The 23,327-nt window shown below is 48.6% G+C and overlaps 1 protein-coding gene across 1 annotated transcript in view; it reads right to left on the bottom strand.

Annotated features, from left to right (window-relative positions):
• The window catches only part of LOC136610023 (dynein axonemal heavy chain 3-like), a 1,175,415-nt gene that overhangs the window by 350,919 nt on the left and 801,169 nt on the right, over positions 1–23,327 (bottom strand). Inside the window, exon 51 of the mRNA XM_066589293.1 lies at positions 22,481–22,630. Coding sequence (XP_066445390.1) covers positions 22,481–22,630 — 150 coding nt within the window. The remainder of the gene's footprint in view (positions 1–22,480; positions 22,631–23,327) is intronic.

Here is a 23,327-nt window from a genome sequence, read left to right as displayed (position 1 = left end):
AGGCCATTGCCTAGCTCAAGGAACCAAACATCTCACAGAAGAACGAAAAGCTGCAGTTCAAGCCATTTCTGTACCTTCTTCTGCTGCCAAACTCCGCACCTTTTTGGGGCTTGTCTCATACTGCCGTCCTTGGATCCGTTCTGCCTCATCCCTGATGCAACCACTCTATGATTGTCTTCCAAGTGTTCCTTTCTCTCTCACTCCTGAAGCAACTGACAATTTCCATACACTAAAACTCTCTATTCTCAGTTCTCCAGCACTGGGAATTCCTAATTACACTCTACCTTTCACTCTCTTCTGCACTGAACTTTCTGGTCATGCGACGGCAGTGTTGACACAAAAACATGGAGGACGTCCACAGCCACTTGGGTATTACTCCATGAGATTGGATCCGGTGGCCCGAGGAGCCCCCTCCTGTGTCCGTGCGGTAGCAGCAGTACAAGCAATGGTTGACAAATCTTCTGAGTTGGTCCTGGACTACCCCCTAGTGGTTCTCACCCCTCATGACATCCAGAGTATACTCACTCAAGTACAACCTAAACACCTGTCTCTAGCTCATCAAATAAGGTTACAATGTGCCTTGCTCATGCCTCCTAACATCTCCTTCCAACGGTGCACTACCTTGAACCCGGCTATTCTTCTTCCAATCGAGTATCCCGATTCAAATGGGGGGGTGGGGGATTTGGGTACTGCAGATCAGTTATTTTTAAATTCTGTACAGCATGATTCTGATTTATTTGATTCAAAACACCAGCATGATTGTCTAGAATTGATGCAGCAAGAAACTGCAGGTTTTGAATCAGTTACTGAAACGCCTATTGACAATGCACATTTTGAGCTTTTTGTAGATGGTTCACGGTACCAAGGTGAGGATGGCCGATTCCATACCGGGTATGCAGTAGTCACACAACATGATGTCCTAAAAGCAGAAGCTCTGCCTCCGCATGTCTCAGCACAAGAAGCGGAATTGAAGGCCCTCACTGAGGCGTGTAGAGTGGCAGAAGGTAAAACAGCAAACGTTTACACTGATTCCAGGTATGCATTTGGCATAGCTCATGATTACGGCCCAATATGGAAGGCCAGACAATTTTTAACTTCTGTAGGACAACCCATTAAGAATGGTGCAGCAGTACAGAACCTTATGAAAGCCCTACTCCTACCAGATAAAGTAGCAATCCTAAAGGTGAAAGCTCATACTAAAGCCGACACTGCAGAAGCAAAAGGCAACGCCCTCGCAGACTTCACAGCAAAGGCAGCGGCCCTCAAACCATGGAAGAAAGAAGAAAAGAAGATACTGACCGCACAAGTCAGAGACTATGATTTGGACTTTGATAAAAATATGGACATTGATGTACTAAAGACATTACAGTCACAAGCCAGCAAAGAAGAAAAAGATAAATGGACTAATATGGGAGCAGTAGAACAGGGTGGCGTATGGCAAACAGTCAGTAGAACTTGCCTACCACGATCCCTGTACCCCATGATGGCCCAGCTGATCCATGGAAAGACTCACCTATCGAAGGCAGCTATGCTACTGACGCTTGAGAGAGAATGGGTGGCCCCTGGGTTCTCTGTAACTGCTGCATCATTTGTCCAATCTTGTATGATCTGTGCCGTGAGCAACCCAGGACAGAAAGTAAAGGTCCCGCAAAAACACTTGCCTAGGCCACTCTACCCATTTCAGAGATTGCAAATTGACTATATTCAGCTCCCACGTGTGGGGAAATATGAATATGTGCTTGTTGTTGTTGATATCTTCTCAGGTTGGGTTGAGGTCTACACCATCACCAAGGCAACTGCTCAGGCAACAGCAAAGAAGCTCATGAATGAGGTAGTCTGCAGGTATGGGGTACCAGAGGTAATCGAGTCAGACAGGGGTACACATTTCACAGGTGAAATAATGCAACACATCATGTCTGCCCTGGGTATTTCCCAAGCATTTCACACCCCTTATCATCCACAAAGTAGTGGGAAGGTAGAAAGGATGAATGGTACCCTAAAACTAAAAATACAGAAAGCAATGAAAGAAACAGGCAAACCATGGACTGAGTGCCTCCCATTGGCCCTTTTCTCAGTCAGATATGTGCCTAACAGAAAAACAGGATTATCACCATATGAAATCTTGTTTGGGTGTGCACCCAGGTTGGGTCTGTACTTTCCACAGGTACTGCAGGCCCAGTATGGTACTCTAACTGACTATGTTATGTCCTTAAATGCACGCCTAAAGGCAACACACAATCAAGTGTTTTCTTCAATTCCAGATCCAAATTCTCTTGAAGGAACGCATGATCTGCAGCCCGGAGATTGGGTAGTGACAAAGAGACACGTGAGGAGGACATTGGAACCAAGGTTTGACGGCCCGTATCAAGTGCTGCTCACAACCAGTACTGCCGTCAAACTAGAGGGTAAAACCAATTGGGTACATGCCTCACATTGCAAAAAGGTTAAGAAACCACAATATGAGAGAAATGAGACTATTCCTGGTGCTTGGAATTCTCCTGCTTATCGCCAGGGCCTGGACCCTGACGCCAGCGGGAAAGTTGAAATTGGCACAAACTAAGGAAGGAGGTGTTGTTAGAAGCTACTGGGGTTGGGCAAATAAAACTAAAGCCAGACAGCAAGACGAGTTCATATGTGAAGGCAATCATAGGTGCATAATAGCCAATTTTACACTAGGAGAGACCAGTGGCTTATATGTCCCCTCCAATAAATTTAAAGGTCGTTCATATGTCATACAGGAAGGAGAGTATCCTTGGATAAACATTATCAGTAGAGTAAATATCTCATGCTATAAACTAACCCAAGGATGTGTGGCTCATATAGATAAGCAGTTCACATATGAGCATCTTTCAAAAACGTTAATGTGTAAGGGTGACCAAGTTGGAAGAGGAGGCACAAACCAGACAATATCTTTAAAAGATACATATACTCTCCTGTGCATTAATGGTACTCCTATAGCTAACTCTCTAATGTGGTTAAACCTTTTGACCGTCCTGGAAACAACCCCTGTGGTACACACTGACAATTTAGTTAGGCTCCCCCATACATGTAAAAATGTCTCAACCAAACAACAGAGGACCGTAGTGCAGTTTAATATATCTTTCCCTGTAATGAAATCATGCTCTAGAATGAAGAGAGAATGCTACGATACTCTTCTTGGAGGAATAGGAGCAGGCACAGGGGTTTTAAATTCAATAGATTTAGAAGTAATGAAAAATAAGATGGCAGGGGAAGGAAGAGATGTGTCTAATCTGGTCAATATTCAGGCACAATGGATGCCCTCCATATTCCTCCCCCAACATCTTGCATTAGGATATAATAAGGATGTATTAACGCTTTTTAATCTGAGTTTTGGGGTTCAAAATGATTTGTTTGTAAATATGAGTAAATTCATAAACTATACACAATGTAGCCTGCAATATGTATATATGATTCACGAGAAGGATAAAGCACAGTCAGATTTGATGACAAATAATGAAAAATTGTGGAGAAATATTTTCAAGAATGTAATTCCAGTAGCATCCTGGATACGGCCCCGGGCTGATAGTGTAGAATGCTCTGATGAATATTGCACTGGAGAAATGACTTTTTATGATGTAAAGGACACAAGCCTGATGTGTAAGTTTGTAGTACTACCTGTGGTGTTCGGACCGCCTCTATATGCTTTCCAATATTGGTTGCCCAAGTTCACAGGTACTATGATTGATAGTGAAAATAAAACCCATGGCATAGAGAACTGTGAAGAAACACTGGATGGCCTAGTATGCGGACGGAGTACAGCCGCATATGAGCCATGTTTCCTGCAGCCTTCAGTCAGCATATGTGATTGGACGGTGCTACCTGCGTCTTTCCATATGCTGATAGAAGTTGGCCCCCAATATATATGCTTTGTTACCAACCAAACTAAAACCACCAGTATGTATAATCTCACCACTCCATTTTCTGGATGTTTACAGAACATATCGGTGATACATTGGTTTACAGAAACTTACACCTTTTTGCCAGATGCTGAAGCTGCAATAAAGTATTACTGGCACCCAGATGCTATCCCTATGTCAAATCTGACTATATCCTTGGGTAGAATTGTAAGACTAATGAAAGACACTGAACACCTTCAAAAGCATTTGGATGTTACTAACCTCTCCCTTATGGAATTAGAAAAACAAACTATATGGGTAGGAGATAAGTTGGTCAGCATAGGTAATAAGATCCAGATAGACACAGAATATAACTGGTATGATATTTTTACTGGATGGTCACCTACAGCAGGAAAGATGATGGATTTTATGTTTCACCCATTACTAATACTGTTTCTTTTGTTCATTCTTTTGAGTGTTTGCAACTTATGGACATTCTGTGGGATACGGAGACAAGCAAATTATCTGGAATCGCTCCCTCTACGATATCGTTAAAACAGTCAAAAGAGTAAAAGAGCAACAACAGTGGGGATCCGGCGAAGAGGATAGAAAGACCGGCAGGGGTGGCTTAGCACCCTTGATAGTACCACAACAAAGGCTCTTTTCAAGATGGACTGTTTCAAATGGGGGATTGTGAGGGTTATGAACATATTAATTTATATATGTATGTATCTTTGATATACGTTTCCGGAGGCTTTAGGCCTAAATTGTACACTCTATTCTGTGTCCTATGAAAAGCTCTGATAAATGCTTGTACATTTAGGTTAGTACTTAATTACATTAAGTAGAGGTGTAATCTTAAATGTCCATCATGTCTCCAAGATCTTGTTAATCTCGTTACAATGATCAAAGGATAATGGAATGCTTCGATCATTAACTGCTGTCTAGGGCATGTGATTAAAATGTAGATTGTGATAAAGAATCAAGGTGCTAGACAGTCAGTCTACATTCCAACAAAAGAAGCCATGTTTATTGAGAAAACGCAATTATTCACCACCTTAGTACTTTGACCTCAGTATAACAGATTGAACTTTGTAACACTAGCCTTTGCACTGATACGCCTACTGATACGCCTACTGATACGCCTACTGATACTCCTTCTATTTTTTGTATAAGAAATGACAATGTACAGAATAAACACAGATTGCTTCTAGACACAGGCCTGATCTCTGTGTTTCATTGCTTTCTCACGGCGGCCGCCATAACCACCTCTGATTTGGAGCCTCACAGCATATTGACGGAACATTGAATTCCATAACACCGTCCACTGCTGCAAATCCGAATCCTCTGTCTGCTGCTCCTCCTTCCTCCCAGCCTCCTCACTCCACTACAATGACACATGCTCAGGAGCGGGAAGACTCCCAGGAACTGTTCTCGGGCCCCTGCTCAGATTGGGCAGCAGTGGTTCCTCTCCCACCAGAGGAGTTTATCGTCACTGATGCCCAACCATTGGAAAGTTCCCGGGGTCCGGGGGATGAGGCTGGGGACTTCCGGCAACTGTCTCAAGACCTTTCAGTGGGTGAGGAGGACGATGACGATGAGACACAGTTGTCTATCGGTGAGGTAGTAGTAAGGGCAGTAAGTCCGAGGGAGGAGCGCACAGAGGATTTTGAGGAAGAGCAGCAGGACGATGAGGTGACTGACCCCACCTGATTTGCTACGCCTACTCAGGACAGGTCTTCAGAGGGGGAGGCAAGGGCAGCAGCAGGGCAGGTTGCAAGAGGCAGTGCGGTGGCCAGGGGTAGAGGCAGGGCCAGACCGAATAATCCACCAACTGTTTCCCAAAGCGCACCCTCGCGCCATGCCACCCTGCAGAGGCCAAGGTGCTCTAAGGTCTGGCAGTTTTTCACAGAGACGCCTGACGACAGACGAACAGTGGTGTGCAACCTTTGTCACGCCAAGATCAGCCGGGGAGCCACTACCAACAGCCTCACCACCACCAGCATGCGCAGACATATGATGGCCAAGCACCCCACAAGGTGGGACGAAGGCCGTTCACCGCCTCCGGTTTGCACCACTGCCTCTCCCCCTATGCCCCAACCTGCTACTGAGATCCAACCCCGCTCTGAGGACACAGGCACTACCGTCTCCTGGCCTGCACCCACACCCTCACCTCCGCTGTCCTCGGCCCAATCCACCAATGTCTCGCACCGCACCGTCCAGCCGTCGCTAGCGCAAGTGTTTGAGCGCAAGCGCAAGTACGCCGCCATGCACCAGCACGCTCAAGCGTTAACCGTCCACATAGCCAAATTTATCAGCCTTGAGATGCTGCCGTATAGGGTTGTGGAAACGGAGTCCTTCAAAAGTATGATGGCGGCGGCGGCCCCGCGCTACTCAGTTCCCAGTCGCCACTACTTTTCCCGATGTGCCGTCCCAGCCCTGCACGACCACGTCTCCCGCAACATTGTACGCGCCCTCACCAACGCGGTTACTGCCAAGGTCCACTTAACAACGGACACGTGGACAAGCACAGGCAGGCAGGGCCACTACATCTCCCTGACGGCACATTGGGTGAATTTAGTGGAGGCTGGGACAGAGTCAGAGCCTGGGACCGCTCACGTCCTACCCACCCCCAGAATTGCGGGCCCCAGCTCGGTGGTGGTATCTGGTGGTATCACTAAAGCACCCTCCTCCTCCTCCTCCAACGCAACCTCTGTCTCGCAATCAAGATGTGTCAGCAGCAGCAGCACGTCGCCAGCAGTCGGTGTCGCGCGGCGTGGCAGCAAAGCGGTGGGCAAGCGTCAGCAGGCCGTGCTGAAACTACTCAGCTTAGGAGATAAGAAGCACATGGCCCACAAACTGCTGCAGGGTCTGACAGAGCAGATCGACCGCTGGCTTGCGCCGCTGAGCCTCCAACCGGGCATGGTCGTGTGTGACAACGGCCGTAACCTGGTGGCAGCTCTGCAGCTCGGCAGCCTCACGCACGTGCCATGCCTGGCCCACGTCTTTAATTTGGTGGTTCAGCGCTTTCTGAAAAGCTACCCACGCTTGTCAGACCTGCTCGTAAAGGTGCGCCGGCTCTGCGCACATTTCCGCAAGTCCCACACGGACGCTGCCACCCTGCGCACCCTGCAACATCGGTTTAATCTGCCAGTGCACCGACTGCTGTGCGACGTGCCCACACGGTGGAACTCTACGCTCCACATGTTGGCCAGGCTTTATGAGCAGTGTAGAGCTATAGTGGAATACCAAATCCAACATGGGCGGCGCAGTGCGAGTCAGCCTCCTCAATTATTTTCAGAAGAGTGGGCCTGGTTGGCAGACATCTGCCAGGTCCTTTGAAACTTTGAGGAGTCTACCCAGGTGGTGAGCGGCGATGCTGCAATCATTAGCGTCACCATTCCTCTGCTATGCATCTTGAGAAGTTCCCTGCAAAGCATAAAGGCAGATGCTTTGCGCTCGGAAACGGAGGCGGGGGAAGACAGTATGTCGCTGGATAGTCAGAGCACCCTCCTGTCTATATCTCAGCGCGTTCAGGAGGAGGAGGATGAGGAGGAGGGGGAAGAGACAGCTTGGCCCACTGCTGACGGTACCCATGCTGCTTGCCTGTCATCCTTTCAGCGTGTATGGCCTGAGGAGGAGGAGGAGGAGGAGGAGGAGGATCCTGAAAGTGATCTTCCTAGTGAAGACAGCCATGTGTTGCGTACAGGTACCCTGGCACACATGGCTGACTTCATGTTAGGATGCCTTTCTTGTGACCCTCGCGTTACACGCATTCTGGCCACTACGGATTACTGGGTGTACACACTGCTCGACCCACGGTATAAGGAGAACCTTTCCACTCTCATTCCCGAAGAGGAAAGGGGTTCGAGAGTGTTGCTATAGCACAGGACCCTGGCGGACAAGCTGATGGTAAAATTCCCATCCGACAGCGGTAGTGGCAGAAGGCGCAGTTCCGAGGGCCAGGTAGCAGGGGAGGTGCGGAGATCGAGCAGCATGTACAGCACAGGCAGTGCCACAGTCTTTAAGGCCCTGGACAGCTTTATGGCTCCCCAGCAAGACTGTGTCACCGTTCCCCAGTCAAGGCTGAGTCGGCAGGAGCACTGTAAAAGGATGGTGAGGGGGTACGTAGCCGATCGCACGACCATCCTCCGTGACGCCTCTGCCCCCTACAACTACTGGGTGTCGAAGCTGGACACGTGGCCTGAACTCGCGCTGTATGCCCTGGAGGTGCTTGCTTGTCCTGCGGCTAGCGTCTTGTCAGAGAGGGTGTTTAGTGTGGCTGGGGGAATCATCACAGATAAGCGTACCCGCCTGTCAACCGACAGTGCCGACAGGCTTACACTCATCAAGATGAACAAAGCCTGGATTTCCCCAGACTTCTCTTCTCCACCAGCGGACAGCAGCAATACCTAAGCAATACGTAGGCTGCACCCGCGGATGGAAGCATTGTTCTCTCTCACCATCCAAAACGGGGACATTTCTGCTTCATCAATCTGTGTATAATATTCCTCCTCCTCCTCCTGCTCCTCCTCCTGAAACCTCACGTAATCACACCGAACGGGCAAGTTTTCTTAGGGCCACAAGGCTCACTCATATAATTTTTCTAAACAATTTTTATACGTTTCAATGCTCTTAAAAGCGTTGAAACTTTAACTTGAACCAATTTTTCGTTAAACTGGGCTGCCTCCAGGCCTAGTTACCAATTAAGCCACATTAACCAAAGCGATTCATGGGTTTCACCTGCCATCTTGGTTGGGCATGGTCAATTTTTTCTGAGGTACATTACTACTGTTGGTACACCAATTTTTTTGGGCCCTCACCTACAGTGTAATCATAGTAATTTCTATGTTCTTCGCCTGCACTCATGGTACAGAAAGGTGTGTGGGGTTGGCCTACACTTTAGCTACATAAATGTAACTGGGGCCTTGTCTATACTGCAGCTACTGAAATGTGAAAGAGACTGTTATCTCCCTAAACTGCTGCAATGGGAATGTTACTGGGGCCTGTCTTGAGTGCTACTATTACTGAAATGGAACTAAGACTGCGCTCCCCCTATACTGCTGCTAGTGATATGTTAGTGGGGCCTGTACCTAATGCTACCGCTGAAATGTTAATAATTCTGGGCTCTGCCTATACCGCTGCTAATGGTATGTCACTGGGGTGTGGAAACAGAGGCTTCACAAAGACATGATGGCGGCGAGGCCATTTCCCACCAACGCTGTTACTGTTAAGGTGCATATAACCACGGACACGTGTAGAGGACACATAGTGCCTCCAAAACATCCCCCTCCTCCTCCAACAATGAAAACATTCTTGGCAAATACCTTTGCATTGGTCCGTCTGGTGGCAGTCCAAGAATTTCACCTTTAACGACACAACAAGAGAGCACCACCACCATCCCCCCGCCACGGCCCACTTAATCCTGGCCACATTCCGAAAACCAACTACATAAAACCGCGCTACCAGGTCCGCAGTCACCACCACATTACCACCAACAAGGTTACTGTTAAGGTACATATTACCAGTCTGACTGGGGCATGCAGTGTGGGCCGAAGCCCACCTGCATTAAGCACGACATTACTACCTCAGCTGTGTTGGGCAATGCAATGGGATATTTTTATGTACCGCCGGTGGCTTCCTGGCACCCACCCATGCTGTGGGTCCACAGGGAGTTGTTACTACATCTGTCCACTTGTAAAGAACCCCAGTCTGACTGGGGCATGCAGTGTGGGCCGAAGCCCACCTGTATTAAGCATGACATTACTACTTCAGCTGTGTTGGGCAATGCAATGGGATATTTTTATGCACCGCCGGTGGCTTCCTGGCACCCACCCATGCTGTGGGTCCACAGGGAGTTGTTACTACATCTGTCCACTTGTAAAGAACCCCAGTCTGACTGGGGCATGCAGTGTAGGCCGAAGCCCACCTGTATTAAGCACGACATTACTACCTCAGCTGTGTTGGGCAATGCAATGGGATATTTTTATGTACCGCCAGTGGCTTCCTGGCACCCACCCATGCTGTAGGTCCACAGGGAGTTGTTACTACATCTGTCCACTTGTAAAGAACCCCAGTCTGACTGGGGCATGCAGTGTGGGCCGAAGCCCACCTGCATTTAATCGGACGTTACCTCAGCTGTGATGGGCACTGCAATGGGATACATTTATGTACAGCGGGTGGGTTTCAGGGAGCCACCCATGCTGTGGGTGCACACGGAATTCCCATTGCGGAGTTGTACCTGCCTGTGACTATTTATAAAAAAACGCGGTCTGACTGGGGCATGCAGACACCTTGACAGAATGAATAGTGTGTGGCACATAGGTTCCCCATTGCTATGCCCACGTGTGCAGCTCCAGATGGAGGTGGCACAGGATTGGATTTCTCATTGCTTCTGTACAGCATTGTGGACTATCGGCCCGCCCCTTTTATGGGGGGGTCGCTGCCTAGCCATGCCAACCCTCTGCAGTGTGTGCCTGCTTTTCCTGTGGCAGACGCACTTATAAATAGACATGAGGGTGGCGTGGCATGAGGGCAGCTGAAGGCTGGGCAGGGACAATTTGGTGTACGCTGTGGACACTGTCGTGCGGGGGGGGGGGGGGGTTGGGCAGCATGTAACCCAAGAGAAGTGGCAGCGGAGTGTCATGCAGGCAGTGATTGTGCTTTGTTGGAGGTAGTGTGGTGCTTAGCTAAGGTGTGCATTGCTAATGAGGGCTTTTCAGAAGTAAAAGTTGTTGGGAGGGGGGGGGCCCACTCTTGCCGGTATTATGGCTTAATAGTGGGACCTGTGAACTTGAGATGCAGCCCAACATGTAGCCCCTCGCCTGCCCTATCCGTTGCTGTGTTGTTCCCATCACTTTCTTGAATTGCCCAGATTTTCACACATGAAAACCTTAGCGAGCATCGGCGAAATACAAAAATGCTCGGGTCGCCCATTGACTTCAATGGGGTTCGTTACTCGAAACGAACCCCCGAGCATCGCGATAATTTCGTCCCGAATAACGAGCACCCGAGCATTTTGGTGCTCGCTCATCTCTAGTTACAAGCTTTTTGGGGTATTTTGGTGTCGTAAATTCTGAAAATGACATTAGTTTTTCTCCATCAGGTCTGCTGATGGAGATCTGACATATGTGCATATAAATGTATACATATCGTATTATACATTTAATAACTGCCAATCAAAAGCTGAAGGTACAGAGATAAATCCCAAGAAGAACATAAATAAAACAAAGCTTTCTTCATTGAGACATGTTGCATAAACCCAGTTTCTGAGATTTCCTGCGATGAGATGTTTTTAACAGTTGTCTGCCATCATATGCGTATCCCATCATACACAATACTTCTACGGTTCTTATTATCTGGTGAAATCGTTCACCCTGTTCACTCTCTTTGAGTCCAGCTTAGCAAGCATCAGCTCTTGCTCTAGTGCGCTTGGGCTGTTCATATCTTACATTAATTCATTTGAATTGTTACTAGAAATGAGCGAGCATGCTTGTTTAAGGCTGATGCTTGGTGGAGCATCGAACTTGTCGAGTAACTGATTACTCGACCAAGCACCATACAGGGGCACGGAGGGGGGGGGGGGAAGTGAGAGAGATATCTCACCCCCGCACACCCCCGCTGCCCCCCCCCCCGCATGGTGCTCGGTTGAGTAATCAGTTACTCGACAAGACCGACGCTCAATCGAGCATCAGCCTTAAAGGGGTTGTCCCGAGGCAAACATCAAAATTTTAAATTAGCCCATTCCCCCTGTCACCCCCCCCCCCCCCCACCCCGGCATAAAAAAGCAATTTAAAGCGGTTTTTAAACCGCTTGCTACTCACCGATGTGATGAAATATGAAGTTATAAAAATCTTCTCCCTAAGATGGCCGCCGGTCCTTTCCCAGGGATGCACCGCGGTTTTCTCCCATGGTGCACCGCGGGTCTTCTCCCATGGTGCACCATGGGCTCTGTGCGGTCCAGAGCCGATTCCAGCCTCCTGATTGGCTTGAATCGGCACACGTGACGGGGTGGAGCTACGATGACGATGCGGTGACCAGCTCTCCGGCACCAGCGGCCCCATTCACCAGGCAGAAGCACGGACTGCGCAAGCGCGTCTAAAAACGCCAGAAGACATCAGAATTAGATGGAGCCATGGAGACGGGGACGCCAGCAATGGAGCAGGTAAGTGAATAACTTCTGTATGGCTCATATTTAATGCATGATGTACATTACAAAGTGCATTAATATGGCCATACAGAAGTGTATAACCCCACTTGCTGCCGCGAGACAACCCCTTTAAATGAGCATGCTCACTCATCTCTAATTGTTACCTTATAATTAGAGATGAGCGAACGTACTCGTCCGAGCTTGATACTCGGGCGAATATTAGCGTGTTCAGGATGCTCGGTACTCGTAACAAGTACCACGCGATGCTCTGGTTACTTTCAGTTTCCTCTCTGAGACGTTAGCGCGCTTTTCTGGCCAATTGAAAGACAGGGAAGGCATTACAACTTCCCCCTGTGACGTTCAAGCCCTATACCACCCCCCTGCTGTGAGTGGCTGGGGAGATCTGATGTCACCCGAGTATAAAAATCGGCCCCTCCCGCGGCTCGGCTCAGATGCCTTGTGAGTTAGCTGAGGGAAAGTGCTATCTTGGTGGAGCTGCTATAGGGAGAGTGTTAGGAGTTAGTGTAGGCTTCAAGAACCCCAACGGTCCTTCTCAGGGCCACATCTATCCGTGTGCAGTACTGTCCAGGCTGCTGTTAGCAGTGTTGCATATATTTTTTTTTTCTCAAAACCGGCTGTGCAGACCATTGCACCCGGCATTAATACTACAGGGATAGAATTGTGTAGGCAGGGCCAGAAGACATACATTATTCATTGAATAGACGCAGTGTGGCTTTTCCTTTGAAAAACAAGGGAAAAAATTCTATTTCGCCTGCCTCTGACAGTCCTCAGGGCTCTGGGTACGTGTGTGCTGCGTGCAGAACGTTAAAAAAAATCAGACGCAGCCAGCTACGTTTTACTGCAGGCTTGCGCCAATTTTTTTCCTGCATGGGAAATCCCTGATCTGCTGTAGCGAATAACTTTGCATCACTGCAGTTCTCTGACACATTTGCAGGGCCACAACACAGTTATTAAACTTAGTAGTATTCATTGAATACACGCAGTGTGGCTTGTCCTTTGAAAAACAAGGGAAAAAACTCTATTTTGGCTGCAGGCTTGCGCCAATTTTTTTCCTGCATGGGAAATCCCTGATCTGCTGTAGCGAATAACTTTGCATCACTGCAGTTCTCTGACACATTTGCAGGGCCACAACACAGTTATTAAACTTAGTAGTATTCATTGAATACACGCAGTGTGGCTTGTCCTTTGAAAAACAAGGGAAAAAATTCTATTTTGGCTGCAGGCTTGCGCCAATTTTTTTCCTGCATGGGAAATCCCTGATCTGCTGTAGCGAATAACTTTGCATCACTGCAGTTCTCTGACACATTTGCAGGGCCACAACACAGTTATTATACTTAGTAGTATTCATTGAATACATGCAGTGTGGCTTGTCCTTTGAAAAACAAGGGAAAAAATTCTATTTTGGCTGCAGGCTTGCGCCAATTTTTTTCCTGCATGGGAAATCCCTGATCTGCTGTAGCGAATAACTTTGCATCACTGCAGTTCTCTGACACATTTGCAGGGCCACAACACAGTTATTAAACTTAGTAGTATTCATTGAATACACGCAGTGTGGCTTGTCCTTTGAAAAACAAGGGAAAAAATTCTATTTTGGCTGCAGGCTTGCGCCAATTTCTTTCCTGCATGGGAAATCCCTGATCTGCTGTAGCGAATAACTTTGCATCACTGCAGTTCTCTGACACATTTGCAGGGCCACAACACAGTTATTAAACGTAGTAGTATTCATTGAATACACGCAGTGTGGCTTGTCCTTTGAAAAACAAGGGAAAAAATTCTATTTTGGCTGCAGGCTTGCGCCAATTTTTTTCCTGCATGGGAAATCCCTGATCTGCTGTAGCGAATAACTTTGCATCACTGCAGTTCTCTGACACATTTGCAGGGCCACGACACAGTTATTAAACTTAGTAGTATTCATTGAATACACGCAGTGTGGCTTGTCCTTTGAAAAACAAGGGAAAAAATTCTATTTTGGCTGCAGGCTTGCGCCAATTTCTTTCCTGCATGGGAAATCCCTGATCTGCTGTAGCGAATAACTTTGCATCACTGCAGTTCTCTGACACATTTGCAGGGCCACAACACAGTTATTAAACTTAGTAGTATTCATTGAATACACGCAGTGTGGCTTGTCCTTTGAAAAACAAGGGAAAAAATTCTATTTTGGCTGCAGGCTTGCGCCAATTTCTTTCCTGCATGGGAAATCCCTGATCTGCTGTAGCGAATAACTTTGCATCACTGCAGTTCTCTGACACATTTGCAGGGCCACAACACAGTTATTAAACTTAGTAGTATTCATTGAATACACGCAGTGTGGCTTGTCCTTTGAAAAACAAGGGAAAAAATTCTATTTTGGCTGCAGGCTTGCGCCAATTTCTTTCCCGGCTTGGAAATCACTGGTAATACAGCATGCTGAGGGGTAGGGGTAGGCCTAGAGGACGTGGATGCGGCCGAGGACGCGTAGGGCCAAGTGAGGGTGTGGGCACAGGCCGAGCTCCTGATCCAGGTGTGTCGCAGCCGACTGCTGCGCGATTAGGAGAGAGGCACGTTTCTGGCGTCCCCACATTCATCACCCAATTAATGGGTCCACGCGGGAGACCTTTATTAGAAAATGAGCAGTGTGAGCAGGTCCTGTCGTGGATGGCAGAAAGTGCTTCGAGCAAACTATCATTCACCCAGAGTTCTGCGCCGTCCAGTGCTGCAAATCCGAATCCTCTGTCTGCTGCTCCTCCTTCCTCCCAGCCTCCTCACTCCACTACAATGACACATGCTCAGGAGCGGGAACACTCCAAGGAACTGTTCTCGGGCCCCTGCTCAGATTGGGCAGCAGTGGTTCCTCTCCCACCAGAGGAGTTTATCGTCACTGATGCACAACCATTGGAAAGTTCCCGGGGTCCGGGGGATGAGGCTGGGGACTTACGGCAACTGTCTCAAGACCTTTCAGTGGGTGAGGAGGACGATGACGATGAGACACAGTTGTCTTGCAGTGAGGTAGTAGTAAGGGCAGTAAGTCCGAGGGAGGAGCGCACAGAGGATTCGGAGGAAGAGCAGCAGGACGATGAGGTGACTGACCCCACCTGGTGTGCAACGCCTACTCAGGACAGGTCTTCAGAGGGGCAGGCAAGGGCAGCAGCAGGGCAGGTTGCAAGAGGCAGTGCGGTGGCCAGGGGTGGAGGCAGGGCCAGACCGAATAATCCACCAACTGTTTCCCAAAGCGCACCCTTCCGCCATGCCACCCTGCAGAGGCCGAGGTGCTCTAAGGTCTGGCAGTTTTTCACAGAGACGCCTGACGACCGACGAACAGTGGTGTGCAACCTTTGTCGCGCCAAGATCAGCCGGGGAGCCACCACCAACAGCCTCACCACCACCAGCATGCGCAGACATATGATGGCCAAGCACCCCACAAGGTGGGACGAAGGCCGTTCACCGCCTCCGGTTTGCACCGCTGCCTCTCCCTCTGTGCCCCAACCTGCCACTGAGATCCAACCCCCCTCTCAGGACACAGGCACTACCGTCTCCTGGCCTGCACCCACACCCTCACCTCCGCTGTCCTCGGCCCCATCCACCAATGTCTCGCACCGCACAGTCCAGCCGTCGCTAGCGCAAGTGTTGGAGCGCAAGCACAAGTACGCCGCCACGCACCCGCACGCTCAATCGTTAACCGTCCACATAGCCAAATTTATCAGCCTTGAGATGCTGCCATATAGGGTTGTGGAAACGGAGGCTTTCAAAGCTATGATGGTGGCGGCGGCCCCACGTTACTCAGTTCCCAGTCGCCACTACTTTTCCCGATGTGCCGTCCCAGCCCTGCACGACCACGTCTCCCGCAACATTGTACGCGCCCTCACCAATGCGGTTAGTGGCAAGGTCCACTTAACTACGGACACGTGGACAAGCACAGGCGGGCAGGGCCACTACATCTCCCTGACGGCACATTGGGTGAATTTAGTGGAGGCTGGGACAGAGTCAGAGCCTGGGACCACTCACGTCCTACCCACCCCCAGAATTGCGGGCCCCAGCTCGGTGGTGGTATGTTCGGCGGTGTATGCTTCCTCCACTAAAGCACCCTCCTCCTCCTCCTCCTCAACCTCTGTCTCGCAATCTAGATGTGTCAGCAGCAGCAGGACGTCGCCAGCAGTCGGTGTCGCGCAGCGTGGCAGCACAGCGGTGGGCAAGCGTCAGCAGGCCGTGCTGAAACTACTCAGCTTAGGAGATAGGAGGCACACGGCCCACGAACTGCTGCAGGGTCTGACAGAGCAGACCGACCGCTGGCTTGCGCCGCTGAGCCTCCAACCGGGCATGGTCGTGTGTGACAACGGCCGTAACCTGGTGGCGGCTCTGCAGCTGGGCAGCCTCACGCACGTGCCATGCCTGGCCCACGTCTTTAATTTGGTGGTTCAGCGCTTTCTGAAAAGCTACCCACGCTTGTCAGACCTGCTCGTAAAGGTGCGCCGGCTCTGCGCACATTTCCGCAAGTCCCACACGGACGCTGCCACCCTGCGCACCCTGCAACATCGGTTTAATCTGCCAGTGCACCGACTGCTGTGCGACGTTCCCACACAGTGGAACTCTACGCTCCACATGTTGGCTAGGCTCTATGAGCAGCGTAGAGCTATAGTGGAATACCAACTCCAACATGGGCGGCGCAGTGGGAGTCAGCCTCCTCAATTATTTTCAGAAGAGTGGGCCTAGTTGGCAGACATCTGCCAGGTCCTTCGAAACTTTGAGCAGTCTACCCAGGTGGTGAGCGGCGATGCTGCAATCATTAGCGTCACCATTCCTCTGCTATGCCTCTTGAGAAGTTCCCTGCAAACCATAAAGGCAGCCGCTTTGCGCTCGGAAACAGAGCCGGGGGAAGACAGTATGTCGCTGGATAGTCAGAGCACCCTCCTGTCTATATCTCAGCGCGTTCAGGAGGAGGAGGAGGAGCATGAGGAGGATGAGGAGGAGGGGGAAGAGACAGCTTGGCCCACTGCTGACGGTACCCATGCTGCTTGCCTGTCATCATTTCAGCGAGTATGGCCTGAGGAGGAGGAGGAGGATCCTGAAAGTGATCTTCCTAGTGCGGACAGCCATGTGTTGCGTACAGGTACCCTGGCACACATGGCTGACTTCATGTTAGGATGCCTTTCTCGTGACCCTCGCGTTACACGCATTCTGGCCACTACGGATTACTGGGTGTACACACTGCTCGACCCACGCTATAAGGAGAACCTTCCCACTCTCATTCCCGAAGAGGAAAGGGGTTCGAGAGTGTTGCTATACCACAGGACCCTGGCGGACAAGCTGATGGTAAAATTCCCATCCGACAGCGCTAGTGGCAGAAGGCGCAGTTCCGAGCGCCAGGTAGCAGGGGAGGTGCGGAGATCGAGCAGCATGTACAGCCCAGGCAGTGCAACAGTCTTTAATGGCCTGGACAGCTTTATGGCTCCCCAGCAAGACTGTGTCACCGCTCCCCAGTCAAGGCTGAGTCGGCGGGAGCACTGTAAAAGGATGGTGAGGGAGTACGTAGCCGATCGCACGACCGTCCTCCGTGACGCCTCTGCCACCTACAACTACTGGGTGTCGAAGCTGGACACGTGGCCTGAACTAGCGCTGTATGCCCTGGAGGTGCTTGCTTGTCCTGCGGCTGGGGGAATCATCACAGATAAGCGTACCCGCCTGTCAACCGACAGTGCCGACAGGCTAACGCTCATCAAGATGAACAAAGCCTAGATTTCCCCAGACTTCTCTTCTCCACCAGCGGACAGCAGCGATACCTAAGCAATACGTAGGCTGCACCCGCGGATGGAAGCATAGTTCTCTCTCACCATCCAAAACGGGGACATTTCTGCTTCATCAATCTGTGTATAATATTCCTCCTCCTCCTCCTGCTCCTCCTCCTGAAACCTCACGTAATCACGCTGAACGGGCAATTTTTCTTAGGGCCACAAGGCTCACTCATATAATTTTTCTAAAAATTTTTTATACGTTTCAATGCTCTTAAAAGCGTTGGAACTTTAACTTGAACCAATTTTTCGTTAAACTGGGCTGCCTCCAGGCCTAGTTACCACTTAAGCCACATTAACCAAAGCGATTAATGGGTTTCACCTGCCATCTTGGTTGGGCATGGCCAATTTTTACTGAGGTACATTAGTACTGTTGGTACACCAATTTTTTTGGGCCCTCACCTACAGTGTAATCATAGCAATTTCTATGTTCTTCGCCTGCACTCATGGTACAGAAAGGTGTGTGGGGTTGGCCTACACTTTAGCTACATAAATGTAACTTGGGCCTTGGCTATACTGCAGCTACTGAAATGGAACTAAGACTGCGCTCCCACTATACTGCTGCTTCGGAATTGTTCCTGGGGCCTGTGTAGGCTGCTACTATTACTTAAATGGAACTTAGACTATGCTCCTCCTATACTGCTGCTTCGGAATTGTTACTGGGGCCTGTCTTGAGTGCTACTATTACTGAAATGGAACTAATACTGTGCTCCCCCTATAATCCTGCTAGTGATATGTTAGTGGGGCCTGTCCTAATGCTACGGCTGAAATGTTACGAATTCTGGGCTCTGCCTATACCGCTGCTAATGGTATGTCTCTGGGATGTGGAAACAGAGGCTTCCCAAAGACATGATGGCGGCGAGGCCATTTCCCACCAACGCGGTTACTGTTAAGGTGCATATAACCACGGACACGTGGAGAGGACACGTAGTGCCTCAAAAACATCCCCCTCCTCCTCCAACAATGAAAACATTCTTGGCAAATGCCTTTGCATTGGTTCGTCTGGTGGCAGTCCAAGAATTTCACCTTTACCGACACAACAAGAGAGCCCCCCCACCATCCCCCCGCCACGGCCCACTTAATCCTGGCCACATTCCGAAAACCAACAAAATACAACCGTGCTACTAGGTCCGCAGTCACCACCACATTACCACCAACGCGGTTACTGTTAAGGTGCATATAACCACGGACACGTGGAGAGGACACGTAGTGCCTCAAAAACATCCCCCTCCTCCTCCAACAATGAAAACATTCTTGGCAAATGCCTTTGCATTGGTTCGTCTGGTGGCAGTCCAAGAATTTCACCTTTACCGACACAACAAGAGAGCCCCCCCACCATCCCCCCGCCACGGCCAACTTAATCCTGGCCACATTCCGAAAACCAACAAAATACAACCGTGCTACTAGGTCCACAGTCACCACCACATTACCACCAACGCGGTTACTGTTAAGGTACATATTACCAGTCTGACTGGGGCATACAGACACCTTGACAGAATGAATAGTGTGTGGCACATAGGTTCCCCATTGCTATGCCCACGTGTGCAGCTCCTGATGGAGGTGGCACAGGATTGGATTTCTCATTGCTTCTGTACAGCATTGTGGGCTATCGCCCCACCACTTTTAAAGAGGGTCGCTGCCTAGCCGTGCCAACCCTCTGCAGTGTGTGCCTGCGGTTCCTCCTCATGGCAGACGCACTTATAAATAGACATGAGGGTGGTGTGGCATGAGGGCAGCTGAAGGCTGCGCAGGGACAGTTTGGTGTGCGCTGTGGACACTGTGTCGTGCAGGGGGGAGGGGGGTTGGGCAGCATGTAACCCAGGAGAAGTGGCAGCGGAGTGTCATGCAGGCAGTGATTGTGCTTTGTTGTAGCTAGTGTGGTGCTTAGCTAAGGTATGCCATGCTAATGAGGGCTTTTCAGAAGTAAAAGTTGTTGGGAGGGGGGGGGGCCACTCTTGCCGGTATTGTGGCTTAATAGTGGGACCTGTGAACTTGAGATGCAGCCCAACATGTAGCCCCTCGCCTGCCCTATCCGTTTCTGTGTCGTTCCCATCACTTTCTTGAATTGCCCAGATTTTCACACATGAAAACCTTAGCGAGCATCGGCGAAATACAAAAATGCTCGGGTCGCCCATTGACTTCAATGGGGTTCGTTACTCGAAACGAACCCTCGAGCATTGCGATAAATTCGTCCCGAGTAACGAGCACCCGAGCATTTTGGTGCTCGCTCATCTCTACTTATAATATTACACTTCTCCTGCAGCTGCTGCTGTATGGCAACTTACCACAGAAAAACCAGTCAGACCCATGCCAATCAGCTGAATATGTGCCAGCTCAAGTATTAAAAGGGTTGTCTGTGATGAGAAAACCCCTTTAATTGGCTTATGCATGTGTTAAGGTTGTGCATCTGAGATCTGGGATTCTACAAGTTTCCTTGTGCACACCTTCACAGGTAGGGGTTAATTGATCTGGCTTGGTGTGGTATTGTCCACCAGCCAATCCCCCTCATCTGCGGCAGATAAATACCAGCAAACTCTTGGGAGAGATTGCGGGTCATTTTAGTGCTTTACTGTTGTACCCTGTATTGAGCCCACTCAGAGCTGGTGTGTGCATGCTTGTCTGTAGGGTCCCTCTCTCCTCCCCTGAAGGCGGCCTGGGCACCTGCTGTCCCTCCCCTCCTTGCTTTCTGGGGTGTCTGCATTGTGTAGTGTGTGGCACGGTGACCACACCACTGCAGGCAGTCTGCCGTTTTCTCCCTAGTCCTGGGCAGGTGCGACCTCTAGACGTCTGATGTCCTATGTGTGTGTCAGATGGGTGATAACTGACACTGTTCCCTATGTCAGTATGGTGGCTGACTTTCTATTCCTCTGGTGTGAGGACACTTGGACTAGCTATGATTTACCATCTGTATGCATGTGAGCTCTGGGTGGGGTTCCTGTTATATGCACAAACATGTATGTTGGTGTGAACAGTGACGTGTGTTATGTGCTTTATGTGCAGTCCTGTTCTGTGTTCAGTGTGTGTGAGCAGTGTTTTGTCATGTCCTGTGTGTTTTGTGCACTTTTCCAGGTTCCTGATCAGGGATAGCCAGGTCCCAGAAGAAGACAGTGGGCCCGACTTTATTGGGACGATTACCCTGCTTTTAGGCAGGGGTTCCCCACTTTCCCTGGTTAGTACAAGACAGGGGTCCTTCCATCTTGCCTGGACAGATGTAGTTTGTAGTGCAAATACTGTATGTGTTTGCGACTTTTAAATGGACATGGTTCGTCCGTTTGGAGGCATGGTGCTTTAGTGCACTGTGGTGCAAATATAATTTTAAACCTGTTTGATGTAGGCTTAGTTATCTAGAACAATGGTAATTGTATTAACAATAGTTACAATGTTAATTGAATCAACTACAATTACCAGAACAATGTTAATTGAATTAACTACAATGCTGTTTGTGTAGGTATGTTTAAACTTTGTCCATATGCATTGTATCGACATGAATCTGTTGAGTCTTGTGATGGTATCTGTGATACCATCAACATTGTCTAGGGAATTGAGTTTTGTTGATTCTGAACCCTTCATCAATGGAGATGGCCACTTCAGATGGTGGGGGGTCTCAGATGGATAACATCTTGGTAGCAAAGCTTGGAGCATATGGCAGATGACTAAACAGTTATAGTGTATAAAACAGGAGACAAATTGTAATAGATTAGAAGCATTTTGGACCCGTGATAGGGAATGTCTTCTCACAGTGTTGTTTCCAAAAGGCCTCCCTGTTCTCAGACTTTTCGCCTTGCTTTTCAGGCTGATGCACAAAGCAGATAAGTACACTTAAGGTACTTGGTGATATAAGTATTGATGTAACCAATGTTTAAGAATGGTTTACAAAACCTTTATGCAATATCACCTATTTTTATGTAACTTTGCTTAGTGTTATCATTAGAGATGAGCGAGCGTACTTGGCCACGCCCCTTTTTGCCTGAGCGCCACGATTTTTGAGTACTTCCGTACTCGGGCAAAAAGATTCGGGGGCGCGTGGGTGAGTGGGGGGTTGTAGCGGGGAGTGGGGGGGAGAGGGAGAGAGAGAGGGCTCCCCCCTGTTCCCCGCTGCTACCCCCCGCTCCGCCACGCCTCCCCCCACCCCCCGGCGCCCCCCGAATTTTTTCACCCGAGTACGGAAGTACTCAAAAATCGTGGTGCTCGATCGAGTAATTACTCGAAACGAGTAGGTTTGCTCATCTCTAGTTATCATTTATTCATTTGTATTAATAAAGTTTGTTGTATAAGCCTACTTGTCCCTCTTTAAAGCCGTATCCGAACTTGTTGTTTTCCAGCTGAATAAGAAGTGAATGAATAGTGAACGATTCTCAATGATAATCTTACTGTCTAAACAGGCTAAATGAGCGTGAACAATTTAGCAGTGACATCACTCCTTCGTTCGCTTGTTAAAACGAGAATTGGCTAATCTAAAAGGGGTATTACTAATAGAGGTGGATACAATTTGTGTCTAGTGAAATACAATATGATATTGCTTGATAAATGATGGTATGTAGTTTAATAATGATGATTTTCATTCTATTGCATGCCAATAATGAATATACTGCTAAATAATTCAAGTTACACTAACATATAGGATTCATTTCCTAAACAGTTGCTTTGTAGGTCAAGGTCTTTTCAAAACAAAACACATTTACATTTCTTACTTTTACTATGTGAAAAAACTTCTGGTGGTCCTGACTGCTGACAAGTCTGTCACAGAAGACTCTGTAGACCTCATGAATCCAAAGTCTCATTAATTTCTGAGCTCCTTCGGCACTCTGATGTACTTGACTGGGTTTCAAAAGTATGATTCCCTAAGCAGAAAAGTGACATTTAGTGATTTTACTTAATTAACAAATTACTGAGTTCTACTGAATTAATAATATAACATAACTTAAAAAGTTATGTCATCGCCAGCAGTTTTATTTACTATCAAAAGCAGCATTTTGAGAAGCTATTCCTTTACTAGCTTTCTTAAATATTAGTGTTAAATATTAGTTATGACTACGATAAGTTATTTACAACACTGTTTTATAGTAAGGGGGATGGCCATTGGCAGCTGAAGGACTCTGTTCTTGCTACTTTAGAAGACTATTTGTTATCCAGTATCTTTATATAGCTTTATGTCCTGAAGAGAGTTTCTCAGGAAGACAACCCCTGTTTACTTGCATTATTGGGGCACATAAACATCATAGAAAACCCCTGTACAAACACTTTATATTTTTGGTAGACTCAAGTCTTTCATGCATTACATGGACAGCCAATCCACTGAAGGGGAAGGTCTATCTGGCTGCAGATTCTCCAGCAAAAGCAGCTGGTTGCTAGGGGTGATGGGAGTGAAGAGAAATGTTAAAAAATAATAGCTGTTTTTGTTTATTTTGCCTTCCAAAAAAACTAAATAAAAAGTGACCAAAAAATCATATATATTACCTCGAAATGGTAGCAATGGAAACTAGTTTGGCTCACAAAAATCAAGCCCTCACTTCGTCAACAGAAAAATATGTCTTTCAG

Source organism: Eleutherodactylus coqui, chromosome 2 (assembly GCF_035609145.1).
Source record: "Eleutherodactylus coqui strain aEleCoq1 chromosome 2, aEleCoq1.hap1, whole genome shotgun sequence".
Classification (NCBI taxonomy): domain Eukaryota; kingdom Metazoa; phylum Chordata; class Amphibia; order Anura; family Eleutherodactylidae; genus Eleutherodactylus; species Eleutherodactylus coqui.
Note: the sequence above shows the minus strand (reverse complement) of the source record. Positions and strands in the feature narration are given on the sequence as shown.